The sequence below is a fragment of the Cebidichthys violaceus genome, unplaced genomic scaffold (assembly GCF_023349555.1).
Source record: "Cebidichthys violaceus isolate CVI_PGR_0920_01 unplaced genomic scaffold, fCebVio1.0.p SCAF_87, whole genome shotgun sequence".
NCBI lineage: Eukaryota > Metazoa > Chordata > Actinopteri > Perciformes > Stichaeidae > Cebidichthys > Cebidichthys violaceus.
The window spans coordinates 38,596-52,500 of record NW_027176972.1 but is presented as its reverse complement, the minus strand read 5'-3'; the positions used below and the strand labels follow the sequence as shown (position 1 = coordinate 52,500).

The window sequence follows — 13,905 nt, the reverse complement described above, 5'->3', positions numbered from 1 at the left end:
AGTAAGCGTGAGCCGTGAGTTAATAATCGGGCATGGTGTTGTGGTGTTATTATTGTTGCAGCAGATTTAAACATGTAAAGCATGCGCATAAGTAAATGCAGTCACGCAGACAGACGATGTGTGTGTGTGTGTGTGTGTGTGCAGGTCATATATGAATACACATTTGATTGGATTATGGGAGAGCTGCAGCTTTAGTGGATTCGTTCTGCTGCAATGCTTCATGTGCAATGGAGCCGTTTGTGAACACTCGCATTCGAATCATATTTCAAGTCATCTTTGCACGAGTGCTACATTCACACAGCGGTGGAAGAAGTGTTCACGTAGTTTACTTCAAGTCAAAATAGCAACACCAACACTATTTACTCTTATTATTATTTCTGAATGCACTTGTGAGACGTGTATTTATAAGACGCATTCGCAACGGCGCCTGGTTAAAGCACACATGCAGAATCATGTTATATGATCAGATATAATATGAGCATAAAGTATTAAGTCGAATAAAATAGAACTACTCGAGTACAAGTAGAAGAACTTCAAACTTGTACATAAGTGCAGTACTGTGAGTAAATGTGCAAATACATGCACATAAAACTGATGTACATACTGATAATTACATGTGGGAATAAAAACAAATTGCTCTTTTGAACTTTTTATTGAGAAAAATATTTCTGTGCAGTTTTTTTTTTTTTCGTGTGATTTAATGATGGTTAAGGTATTATGTTGCTTGGCAACAGTTACATATTCCACAAATGCAGAGGGTTTAATGGCGTGTTTGTCGCTGCGATGTGGAAGATCTGTGTTTTGGAGACTCTCAACCTGTGCCTCAGCTCAGGCATCCGGGAGACACGGGTCCGGAGCAACGTTGGAATTGGATAACAAGTCAGAAACTCTCAACTTTTTCGGTTTTGCAGTCTCCCAGGAATGATCGGCACATTATTGACGTGTCACATCTGTATGTGAAGTTGTTCATATCCCTCTTGTTTCTATGTCTTCTTGTCTCCTCGTCCAGGCGGAGATTCTTAGCGTCTTGAGTCATAAGAACATCATTCAGTTTTATGGAGCCGTGCTGGAATCTCCCAACTATGGCATTGTCACAGGTCAGACCCCACGTGTGTGTGTGTGTGTGTGTGTGTGTGTGTGTGTGTGTGTGTGTGTGTGTGTGTGTGTGTGTTTATGGGATTCATGTATCCTTTCAGAACACACAACCTAAACATGTGATTGCTGGGGAGTATTTTAATCCAAAATGTAATTCAGATGAGAATTATCTTTTGAAGAAGTGCGCCATAAATTAACACGCGTATAATTATCTTTGGGGGTCACGGCCTCACAGATAGAAGTAAGTAGGTGTTAGGGTCAAGTCAAGGTCTAAGGTGAGGCAGGGAGGGGTTAGGGTCAGGGCAGATTGTCCTCTCTTATAAAACTACACAAGTGTGTGTGTGTGTGTGTATATATATATACGTATATTAGCTTTATTAGTGTAGTGTGTATTGGATCCTCCAGGCCCCGCTTACGGACACGTTAGCACATGCTCCGATGGGCGTGTCTTGGTGTGTGTTTTGAAGGATCGGTGTGTATACGCAGGTTCTTGCTGCGTTTCCTGGCAGGACATTTGTAACTGAGACCAGCATGTTTGGATGCGGTTGTAATCCCGGTATGGGGGTCATATGGTTAAGATAAAGCACACCACTACAGTCCGGCAACAAGTCTAATAAAACCCAATGCTTACTAAAAATAAAGAGTACTGTACGTAAACCTAAGATGGAGTTTGGTGCCAGTGAAATGCATTTTGCCAGACGTTTGAAAAAGACAGATTTGTCCATGTCCTACTCATGATCCACTCTGTTCTGCTTTGTCTGTTTTTAATTGTCAGATTTAACAGGAAAAACGAGGTTCAGGGTTCAAGAGATAATCTGGATTAGACAGTCAGGGTGTTGAAGGTTGTGATCTTTTCCACTGATTTTGAGTGAGCTCCTCTGTGTAGGTGGCTCCTCAGCTGTGCATTAACTGTGTGCGACGTTCCTCAAACATTATAACACATCGACGTGAACCACAACTGCGCCGCAAAAGAATGTCCTGTCACTTCGCTTTGTAGCATCGCGGTCACTTCTGTCAAACGTTCAGTCGGTTTAAGCTACATCTACGTTTTTTTTTACATCTGCTGTAACTGCATTCAAAAAGTGTATTTATATTATTTCAATAGACTGTTTTAATGCCCTGTTCTCCTATAATGACAATTGCTTCTGTGTGTGTGTGTGTGTGTGTGTGTGTGTGTGTTCTTGCAGAATATGCCAGTGCAGGATCTCTGTATGAGTATCTTTCCAGTGAGCAGAGTGAGGAGATGGACATGGAGCAGGTCATGACATGGGCCATACAGATAGCCAAAGGTACACTCTTTTTTTTTTTTTTCTTTAATCATTATTATTATTATTGTTATTAATTATAATGATACATATCTCTGTGTCAGGGTTCAGTCACTTAGCTTCTTAAATCAAGCAAAGGTAGATCTGTTTACTGTCACACTCAAGTCATTATGTACAAGAGTTAATACTAGTTTACACAGTGTTTTATTTGCCTCTTAATACATGTGTTTTTAACGAGAACACGTTGCCTGTTGCAATTACTACAACCTCAAAATAAAAGAATCGACTAAAACTATGAATATACAGAACAGTAAAACGTATTCATTTGGACGTATATCTGTTGGATATATGATTTTTAAACACCCGGGGAAAGAAAAGTTGGCAAATGACACCTTGCTGATTACTGAGGCAGTGAATGTTGGAGGTACAAACCAACAACAATCCCTCTCAATCAGCACTTATGACCCCCGGTGTCTGTTCCTGCTCTCCGTCTGTATTTTCCTTGTAATTTGTTTACGTTTGGCACGTTTCTGGGCGTCAGAATCTGCGAAAATAGCAGAAACGGTGCAGAAAAAGGACACAAACATAGCGAGGCTGAACACCAAGAAGGGACCACAGCTAGTTCCCAAACCAGGAGTGGATTTGAGGTAGCCTCTCACCTGATGGCGAGCGCGCTCCTATACTCAGGCGGGTGTCGTGCGTTGGCGTCATTGAGCCGGGATCAACTTTGAAATCCTACTCTTTCTGCCTTTTTTAAGTGCTGGAAGGAAATTCCACCAAAAAAAAAAAAAACAACCCCAATCAGAATGAACATTAAAAGGTTGTAGTTTTTGGTATTGATGCTTGATTTCCTTACAGGGATGCATTACCTCCACGCAGAAGCTCCGGTCAAAGTCATCCACAGAGACCTCAAGTCACGGAACGGTAACGCATTGAACACCTCCACCTAAACGGGAGTTCTCTTTGCCGTTTGTCTGTTTTGACCGGTTCCCTCTCTTTTACAGTGGTGATGACGGCAGACAGAGTGCTGAAGGTGCGCGTCTTTGTGATGTCCGGACGACCGCAATTTAGTGGTTTTCATTCAATTTTAGGCGCACGGGTATTTCTGTGTTTTTTTTTTGTTTTTTTTTCTTCACTTTGCCCTCTGTTGCGATTTCAGATCTGCGACTTCGGGGCGTCTAAGTTCCTCTCTCACACCACACACATGACGGTGGTGGGCACTTTTCCTTGGATGGCTCCCGAAGTCATCCAGAGCCTGCCTGTCTCTGAGACCTGTGACACCTACTCCTACGGCGTGGTGAGTTTCTAATACCAATATAGTATTACTGACAGCTGGAATTAAATTATGGCTCAGATTTGTTTTTGTCCGATTTTCTTTTATCGGACAGTTTCTGATTTTGCTAAAAACCCTTTTTTTATTCAAGCGATATTCTTGTTTGGCTTTTTGTATTTAGATGAAAAATGTAAATATCGTATCAGCGTTCCAAAGTGTTCTCCGCTTTACTGCATCGGGTATTGTGGGTATTCCTATCAAGACTATCGATTTAGGAGAGTAAGCATGTAATAAAAGGCCGCCGCTACTCGCAAGGCGTCAAAAGAAGTCATGTCTGAATGAACCAACGCAGTCTTTGTTCCGTGGCCAGGTGCTGTGGGAGATGCTGACTCGTGAGGTTCCTTTCAAAGGTTTCGAAGGGCTGCAGGTTGCATGGCTGGTGGTGGAAAAACAAGAGGTAACCCCCCCCCAAACACACACACACACACACACACGGGAGCACACCTTCCTGAACACACTGTCAGCATGTCGACCCATCAGAGTTTGAGAAGGCTGGAGGAACAATGCGATGCTCTCATGGTTTCCACTGCGAGCTGGTGAGGCTGAGGCTGGGTATTTTTAGGCCTGATGTCAGCTCTCTGCTCTTGTAAGGCCTGGATACACAGCAGTGGAGCTCGGCCAGACTCCCCCCCCCCCCCCCGGCTAAAGCCTTTACGAGAGAGAGAGAGAGAGAGAGAGAGAGAGAAAGAAAGAGGAAAGATTGCAGCGATAGCAGGGTTAATTCAAGAGGTTTACGGGGAGGTGGGGGATGATGGTTATAGAGTGTATGTGTTTCAGTTATTGACGTGCCTGAATCCCCCACAACAGACACACACACACACACACACACACACACACACAGTGGGGGCCAACAAACAACTCTGAGAACATGATTCCTGCGTAGCGGTTGGCTAATCTCCAAATACTCTCCCTAAATAACTCACTCTTTCCTTTCCCAGTCTCCCTCTGATTTTCCCCTCCACTGCTATGCCTCTCCTCCTGACCCTCTTACTTGCCCTCTCTCCACTTAGAGTCAGTTTTCTCTGGGATTAATCCTGAAATATCACTGTTTCCATTCACTGCACTGTAGTGTGGAGCCGTCTGCTGGGTTCATTCAGACCTTTTTGGTGAGACCAGGGGGCATTGTCTCCGCGTAACGCTGTGGTTTAGTGGCGTTACTGCAGTTCAAATGTTATAGGAAGATATACACACACACTTTCAAAAGGACCCATTTTAGCTCATAAACCGACCGAGTGTGCGTTAAACAGATGTTTAGAGGAAGAACTTCTTTCTCTGAGCTCTTCTGTCTGGTTTGAGACGGCTGGGACTTTGGAAAAGGTGACGTCACGACGTACGACGTACTTCTGATAACCCCATCAGGATCAGCAGTAGTTGGTTTAAAATGAGGTGACGCCGCCGGGGGGGGGGGGGGGGGGGGGGGGGGGGCAGTTTCCTGTCAATCAAATCTGATAAATCCAGACTTGATGAAGCACATTAGCTGAGATTACGAGTGTTTAAACTCTTAATAAATGATACGTAAAGATGTTTTTAGCCACACTCACTCATTTTTTTAGGGTATACTTTTGTTCATGACTAAATACCTGCAAAACTGATGACATTAGCCTTAGCTGTACTTTCTGTTTCCTACAAATTCGCAAATGTTAGCATGGTAACACACGCAAAACTAAGATGGTGAACAGGGTAAACATTACACCTGCTAAACATCAGCATGCTAGCATTTGTCACTGTGAGCATGTTAGCATGCTGACGTTAGCGTGTAGCTCAAAGCTCCCCTGTGCTTCACAGACTTGACGAACGTGTCTGCAGACTCTTAACTTTAATTGTTGCTTATTTAGTCATGAATATTTAATGTTTGGAGGAAAAAAACGTTAGATTTGAAGACAAGTTTTCAGAGGCTTTTTGTAGGTTTAATTATTTTAAAAACAAGGTGGTACTATATATATATATATATATGTTTTTTTTTAATAATAATAAAAAGCTACTTCTTGTATGCATTTGTGTATCTAGAGGCTGACCATCCCCACCAGCTGTCCAGGAAGTTTTGCAGAGCTGATGAGGAAATGTTGGCAAGCAGACCCAAAGGTGAGCAAGATGAGCAACGGTTACAGTGGTTAATCTCCATAAAAAAAAAATGCCTCTTTTAATCGTTAAAGACGTTAAAAGGAGGCGTGTCAGCTGGTTATCTTAACCTGTGTGCATGCGTGGGTCTGCAGGAGCGTCCGCAGTTCAAACAGGTGCTGGTAAACCTGGAGACCATGGCCAACGACAGCAGGCTACCGGACCAGTGTAACTCCTTCCTACATAACAAGGACCAGTGGAGGTATGGCCACACACACACACACACACACACACACACACACACACACACACACACCATAGAGCCAGGCTGTAGGTGGAGGGGTAGGCCAGCTTGGTCCAAGTATCGGGGGACGTTATCAATCTTGTAGACGTCCCAAAAAAAGCCACACATCTGCACTGTGTCTGAGAATGAGGCGGATCATTTTCAAAGCGTATAAAGTAAAGTCTTGTTCACAGTGACAAATGCAGTCTGTGATTTACTGTACTCCATAGACAAGTCAATATGCATGCAGACATAAATTCAACGTAGTCTCACACACACACACACACACACACACACACACACACACACACACGTGCACACATACACAGCTCTGTGGACTCTAAAGCTCAGGAGAGAAGTTGAATGTGTGACCCCATGCTCTGCTTCGGTCTATAATAAGCTCTCTGGAAAGTGTCCATGGAAGAGATTCCTCTGCTCCTCCACTTTGCCCTCGCGCCACCATGGGGAGAAAGACAGTGGGAGTGGGGGAGGAGGGGGGGGTGGGGGGGCAAAAGGTAGAGGAGAAATCAAGTATGAGCTGGAGAAGAGTAGAAGTTCAGGGAGCTATTAGGTGTGAAATCTAAAAGACGGAAACAAGGGACAGAAATGGCAGGTGGCAGGAAGCGGGACAGGTCAACGACAGGGGAGAGACAGGGGGGGGAGAGAGAGAGAGAGGGAGAGGGAGAGAGGGAAAGGGAGGTGGAGGAAGGAGCAGAAGAGACAAGGTGCGAGATTCTGTGCATTTTTTAACACGAATACAGCGAGGCAATCAATTCTGAGTGAAGTTTTGGGTACGGGTGGAAACAGTCGGACAAGGAAAGGGGGAGGCGAAGAGGGGAGTGAGGGAGTTGAAGGGGCGGGATGAATGAATAGGGAGGTATGGAAGGAACAGGGGGAGGTATGGCTGTGCGTCATATCTGTCTATATTTAGTTGCTGCGAGTTGATTGTGTTTTGTGAATGCAGTTTCATGGACGGTCACTCGCCTGCTCACAGGGGACCTCTCGTGGTAACTCACAGTACTGCAGCTGCATATTTTAAGTCAGGTAAACTCAACATGTCATGTGATCTGCTATAGGACACTAGAATACACTCATTTAAAATAGGTTCATCCTTCCAATGTTTGCCAGTGTATCAGAGCGGCAGCTTTTGCTTTCCCCTGTCGTTAACTTGCTTTTAAAACTAAATCCCACGTCTGCGTGTACAAAGTCCCAATGGATGACCCTAGATTCTGTCATGCTCCAGGTGTGAAATTGAGTCGACCCTGGAGCGCCTTCGGAAGCTGGAGAGGGAGTTGTACTCTAAGGAGAAGGAGCTGGAGGAGAGGGAGAGGAGGCTCAGACTGTGGGAGGAGAGGCTGATGGAGCGCTCCAACATGTCTCCCAGTCCGACCTCCTACTCATGGAGCGCTCAAACATCTCACCAGTAAGTGGAAGTTGATTTTTTTTTGTTTTCTTCAGCTGTCTGAACACAAACTTTTTTTTTCTTCTTTTTTTTAACGATCTTGGCCCTCCTCTTCTTCCCTTCTCCCTGACTTCATCAGTTCTTCACACCGATGTCCATCGGTTCCACCGGCTCTTTCTTCCGCTCTCATTCTCAAGACTCCAACAGTGCCGGAGTCAGCAGTGCTGGCGTCAGCTGTCTCCTCCGCACCCTCAGCAACGGAGACACGGAGAGGGGGGAGCAGTGCGGCGCTGGAGAGGGGGATGGGCTCGCTCGACGGCGGGAGGCTGCATGCCGTGCTCCGAGGGTTGCAGGGGCGGTTGGGAGAGGAGGACGGGGAAGAGGAAGGGACCCTGGAGGAGAAGGGCTGGGGGCAGAGGGAGAGGGATGACACCGGGAGCATGGAGGGAGGAAGGGTGCAGGTGACACTCAGGAGTTTCCCAGGCGGCGTGGTTGAGAGGGAGGAGAGGACGTGGGAGGAGGGGGACCGGGAGAAAGGAGGGATGCAGAGGAGCAGGGTGACCACCATAGTCCGAGGGTATTCGGGTGGGTTTGGAGAGGCAGAAGGGGAGAAGGAGAAGGAGGGAGGATGGGAGATAGAAAAGCTGGGGGACCGGCTCGATGAGGAAGGGAAGGAGGGAGGTATAGAGGGAGGGAGGCTCCCGACCATGTTCAAGGGTCTCCATGGGAGTATGGGGGGCTTGGGGGACATGCTGTCCTTAGACATGGATGAGATGGGGGAGATGGAGAGACTAGGTGACATGGACATGAACATGAACATGGGCGACCTGGGAGTGATGAAGGTCAGGAGTGAGCTTGGGGTCAGGGGTCGCCGGAGCGACATGGGAGTCGTGCTGCAGGGAGTCAGAGGGGACCGCAGCGAGGCCATCAGCCAAAAGATTAGAGGGGAAGTAGGAGGAGTCATCGGTCGCTCGGGGGTGCAGGTGAGCATGCGGGCCTCGTCCAATCAGAACTCTGTGAAGAGCTGCAGCGTGCGACACGGAACCAAGATCAACATGGCCACCGCAGCCATGGACATGATGGAGCTAGATTGGTCCGACAGTGACTAGCACACAGACAACGCACACACAGAGGCCAAACTAGAAGCGATTTTGACTTGTTAGCACATACGGTGTCTGAGCTACAGTATGTGCATTAGAATCTCCAGTTTGAAAAGAGCTGGTTTACACACATTTCTTTTGTTAATTCTTTTTTTTTTTATTGAATGGATGAATTCTATACCCATGTGTACTGTGAAGTAGGAAGGAGCGAAAAAGGACAAGAAGAGGTCGTCTCGTCATGTCAGAATGACTTCACCTGTGTAATTTAATGTGCTATTAAAACTGCTGCATAACATACCGTAGGAGGTACAAGTGTTACAAAAATGACACACTTGAACGCCGCTCTAATGAGGCAGCACTGTCGGGGGGTTTTTTTCTTCTTTTTTTTTTTTCTTTTCTTCTGCTTAAAATTTTGTAGTTTTTAGATTTGATTTGTTCAAAACAAGCTTTGACTTTATCGGTTCTAACTGTGATCTAGTGTGTGTATTTTTTCGGCATTTCTTTCTGTATATTTTATCATTTTTCAATAAAAAGAGAAGAAACTCAACCTTCCGGTCTATGTGCATACGTTTTTTCCGAAAATTCCGAATATCACACGTGACAACATTGCCCAATAAAATAACGTCCCTCTCAATTTTCTCTCAAGAACCCCCCCCCCCCCCCCCCCCCCCCCGACTCCCTCTCACACACTGAGCAGCAGAGCCACTCCTGCCAGCACCCACTTGGCAGGCCTCTCCCTCGTCTTGAGGCTGAAAGTCCAAACGTATGTGGGTCCTCTGATCTTGGTCTTGTAGAGCGGACACTCGTAGATATTCCGGGTCTCCTGGCGGTCATTGGGCACAGCTCGGACTGAGATGACGGGCATGGTCGGGGTCAGCTCCTTTAGACGGGCTTCAGCAATCACCCCGGCCTGAGTGTCCCACCTTGCACCTGCCAGAGGAGGAGGAGGAGGAGGACACAAGTGATGAGGACAGGACAACGTGTTAAAAACATTACAGGAAAAGGGCAAATTAAGCTTTCACGCAAAATGTCCAAAGATAGGTATGTTGCTCAAGGATCAGTAACATGTTGCCCCTCACAATAGAGAGGAAATGAAAGGCAGTGTCTGTCTACCTTCCATGTAAAGTCCATAGACGTATGCACCCTCCCTGGCAGGTTGGTTGAACTCTTCCTTAAACTTCTTGGTCACATCCACCGTCAGGTTTACTTTATCCAGGGGCCACTCGTTCTTACGCGCCAGAGACTGCATCACCGCTGGAAAGCCGGAACAATATATCAATAGCAAATAGAGGAAAAAAAGACGATGGGAGAGTTGTGAATATATTCTAGTCACGCCAAGGTAGCGCTCTTATCTGTGCGTTACCGGTGAGGAAGGACTGTGGGTTGAAAAGTCCAGACAGCCAGACCACACTAGGCAGAGACAAGTCCTGAGTCCAGCTGTCCAGCTCTTTACAACGCTGCAACACATCATTATACCTGAGACACACACACACACACACACACACACACACACACACACACACACACACACACACACACACACACACACACACACACAGAGAAAGATTTCAGAGTAATATCAGTGTTCTGGAAACTGAAAAAAATACAGCTACTGTGGATGGATTATACATCTATATGTAATGTATCGCAGTACAGTGTCTCAAACGGCTTGATTATGTCATTTTTCACGATTCTGAAATGTAATGTATCACCACATTTTTAAAAGCTCACATTCAAACACTGACAGACACACACACACCCACACACACACACACACACACACACACACACACACACACACACACACACACGCACCATATAGCCAGGCTGTAGGTGGAGGGGTAGGCCAGCCTGGTCCAGGTATCGGGGACGTCGTCAAAGAACAGGGCTGATTGCAGCTTCTCCATCTCAGAGGAGATGGCCAGTTCCCCCTTTGAATACACACATTGAAGATGAGACACTAGTGCAATGCTGTAACAAACAGCCGTGGGACCCCTTTTTTTTTTTACACTCCAGTGTGTGGCAGCTGTTCAGATGAAGGAAAATCAGCAGGATGGGTTTGTGTTTGTGCGTCAGACCAAGAGGGCTGCACTGTACGCAAACATAGAAACACACACAAAAGAGGCGTGAGGCGCACCTTGAGTCCCAGGTCAAGCTCCTTGAGCGAGCGCCGTATCTCGGAGATGAGCGTGTTCATGCGCTCGCACTCCTGGAAGCAGACCAGAATGTAAGGGGACCGCTCAGCCGTCTTGGAGGTGATGTCGGACATGTTGTACTCCTCCGGCAGCTTCTCCAGCACCTCGTCTAAAATGGTTTTCACCTGAGGGAGCGTGGTTACTGGATTAGGTTTTTTGACAGAGCACAGTCACTTCAGTGCGACGCTCTCCTTCAACAGATCATCAGATGTAAGCATTGCAGTCTCATCCATTTTTTTCATCAACACATGCCGAAAGAAATCAAACGGACCTTTTAAACCCTGAGCCTATTTTTAGGCCTCCGCTCGAAAAAAGCATACCCGTACTAGAATGAGTGTAGCGTTGCAACTGTAAGGGCTATTTTAATAATTTTTGTATTAAAATAAGCCTAACACTTGTGAGATGTGTTGATACGTGTAAATATCAGTCTATATGTTACTGGTTAAGAGCATATTAAGATGGCACACAGCACAAATTGAAAAATCTAATTTTTGCCTGAAAAAAAAAATCTATTTCAGGATATTTTCTTTTAGAAATCATATAGATCCAAGCTTTCAAGCTCTCCCAGATCATAGAGCTATATGTTGAGGGTCTCTATACACATTTCTACTTAGATCAAGTGAAGCATTCAAAAGCTAGAGAGGATCCAGTACAGAGATTTCAGGCGAGGATTCCAATGTTTACACATTTACACATGTTGCACAATGTGTGTTATTTTAACTTTATCATGTACCAAACTATATATTTAACTTGTATACATCACTAATGGTGTTCAACACATCTAAACAGAGCAGTTTGGGCTTCATTTGAAGACCAGGATCCTTTCTTGGCCCTTTCTAGTCTCTGTGTTCATTTCAGATCCAGCTCTGTGTCTCTGTTCAGGGCTGCAGCTCAGCCCCCCTTTCTCCGATTTTCGCTATTGAGCCCTCCTTCGAACCGTAGAAGCCAATAGAATTGCAGGGAATTGAAAGTTAGATGATTGACAGCACTATTAGCCAATGAGAATGAAAAACGTCCCATCTGATGTCAGATCTGAAATCCAATTTGCTGAGACTTCCATCCCTCCCAACAAGGCGAGGAATGTCGGAGACTTCCGTAAACAATGGATTCTCACAGAGCGGATGCAGCTGGAACACAAAGACGAGGAAGTACGGAAATATTTCATTTTTTCGCTGAGACTCGACCAAAAGTGAGTACAATATTACATAAATCTGTGTGACTTTTTGTGTTTGATGCTGAACAGCTCTGCGATGGTTTACCGGGGAGAGAAATGGAATATATCTCCGTAATCTGTGTCAAACGGACATGCTTTTTCATGCTGCTCTTTTGGAGCTAGCACGTAGCTAACGATCAGTAGCAGCTGTTTTCTCTGGTCAGTTCCAGTCATATTGAGTTATGATTTATGATATTTTGTTATTTGGAAACTTGGCTTATGGGAGTTGTGTTTGTTGTTGTGGAGTTGTGTTTGTAGAAGTGGCCTAGTTCATGTTGTTCCCAGGTTTCTGAGGATTTTTCCAGAACTATAACATCATTATATTCGTTCTTCGTGGGTTCTTTGGTGCTCACTTTGTACACTAAACTGTGCACAACTTTTGTACTTCTGCGTCCAAATGGGGGACCGTCGGGCTAAAGCAACAGGGCTCTTATTGAGAGCGACTCTTTGTGGAGTTTAGTCTTTCCTTAGTTTGGCACCTTTAAATATATGCATCGCATTAACTGTAATATTGTGCAAACTAAATATTAATGCTGACAGAACATCTACGTATATCTTCCATTTATGATGTATAAATACAAATTTAAAAAAAGGTCTCTTCTCATGATAATTAGTGTTTTCATTATTTTCAATTTGTTTCACGTGTCATGTCATTAGCCGGGTCATATGATTGCCTCCCATTGGTTGTACGTAACATCCGTTTTGTTTGTTAAATGATGAAGACCTGCAGTGGTTGAAACAAAGCGGCTCTTCTAAATGACGTAGCTACTAGAATTAAGGCTTTTAAATAGTCCCTTCCTCTTTGTTCTAAGATGTCGGAGTGCCTGGATCGCCTTCCTGTTTATCTCTGAGTGTTTGTATGGATCAGAAGTTCTGGTACAGGTTCAGTCAAGTCGACGGCGGATTGGAAAATGTGGGGGCGTGGCTACCTTCTCCTCCAGCGTCTGGGAGGCTCCCTCCCCCATCACGGCATCGGGAGACTGCAGCTCCAGCAGAGTGTGGAAAAGGTTATCCGACGTCACTGTCAAGAACTCAATCTCCGCGTTGGGGTGCAACCCATAATGCACTGGGCTCTCGTGGGGCAGCATCTCATCTATGAAGTCATGGTAGCCCTGGACATGTAGAAGAATAAATGAATGAATGCCATCTGTTATTGTCATTTGTCAAAGTTGGTACTTTTATTTAAAGCGTTTTACAGTCAGACATATTTAGTGGATGGACTCTCCTTGTGTACACTTCTGTTTGGACCAGTTAAATGTCCAACTGTAGGGACAGCTGACGATGAGAGTGAAACTGTGTCAAGCTCTCCATCTCTAGTTACCTGGTAGTCCAGGTTGGACGGGACAACAAACCCAGGAGCCAAAGAAAGCTTCCGGTCAAACTGTGGAAAAAAAAAAAAAACAACAGAGAGAAGGATTTCAGCTTGAGATCTCCATCAGAGTCCAACATGTTTAATTGTCCTAACCCAGTTAGCCAAAATGTCTGGGCCTAAATCTGGCACGTCTGCTCGCCAAGACACTCTTTAGCTTGCATGTGCAATATCTGGCCCAAATGAATTCGCCAAATTGCAGCTAAATGAGAGCTGATTCTGAGCCCAAAAATCGTCTTTTTGTTTGCGCTCCAAAAACCCAAAGCTGAATCTGGCACAGTTCTCATTTGGTCCCCTTGTGGTAGAACACAGCTGAGCATGCCGACACTCAGTCGTCCCAGTCAGCCAGACGTTCGCTTTGTCTTTTTTCCTCTCTCAAAAAACAAAAGTACAAACCTGGTTGGGCTGCATATATTCTTCCAGGTATGTTCTGCAGAGCCGTCTGTCCCAGTCGTCAGTGATGTGTCCTCCATACATGATCTCCCCAAACAGATACCTCAGGTCCTCCCATGGCACCTTCATCATCATCATAATCATTATGGAAATCACCGCTATACAATCATCATCTCTTATCGTCCTCACCGCAAACACG

The 13,905-nt window shown here is 45.4% G+C and overlaps 2 protein-coding genes across 3 annotated transcripts in view; one reads left to right on the top strand and one right to left on the bottom strand.

Moving 5' to 3' along the window:
* Positions 1–9,083, top strand: part of LOC137866636 (mitogen-activated protein kinase kinase kinase 20-like) — a 10,264-nt gene extending 1,181 nt beyond the window's left edge. The window contains exons 2-11 of one of the 2 annotated variants that reach the window (XM_068702664.1): positions 1,010–1,097; positions 2,283–2,384; positions 3,219–3,284; positions 3,365–3,393; positions 3,520–3,657; positions 4,004–4,090; positions 5,701–5,775; positions 5,907–6,013; positions 7,278–7,457; positions 7,576–9,083. In XM_068702664.1, the coding sequence (XP_068558765.1) occupies positions 1,010–1,097; positions 2,283–2,384; positions 3,219–3,284; positions 3,365–3,393; positions 3,520–3,657; positions 4,004–4,090; positions 5,701–5,775; positions 5,907–6,013; positions 7,278–7,457; positions 7,576–8,545 (1,842 nt within the window). In that variant the 3' untranslated portion in view covers positions 8,546–9,083. Of the gene's footprint in view, positions 1–1,009; positions 1,098–2,282; positions 2,385–3,218; positions 3,285–3,364; positions 3,658–4,003; positions 4,091–5,700; positions 5,776–5,906; positions 6,014–7,277; positions 7,458–7,575 lie in introns of both variants that reach the window. The other variant, XM_068702662.1, reaches the window with a different exon arrangement.
* A 135-nt stretch (positions 9,084–9,218) lies between these two features.
* dnah9l (dynein, axonemal, heavy polypeptide 9 like) overlaps positions 9,219–13,905 on the bottom strand; it is a 31,220-nt gene continuing 26,533 nt past the window's right edge. Inside the window, exons 82-89 of the mRNA XM_068702609.1 lie at positions 13,710–13,829; positions 13,266–13,325; positions 12,874–13,056; positions 10,674–10,856; positions 10,352–10,467; positions 9,900–10,012; positions 9,650–9,790; positions 9,219–9,466 (exon numbers count right to left, since the gene is read on the bottom strand). Coding sequence (XP_068558710.1) covers positions 9,219–9,466; positions 9,650–9,790; positions 9,900–10,012; positions 10,352–10,467; positions 10,674–10,856; positions 12,874–13,056; positions 13,266–13,325; positions 13,710–13,829 — 1,164 coding nt within the window. The remainder of the gene's footprint in view (positions 9,467–9,649; positions 9,791–9,899; positions 10,013–10,351; positions 10,468–10,673; positions 10,857–12,873; positions 13,057–13,265; positions 13,326–13,709; positions 13,830–13,905) is intronic.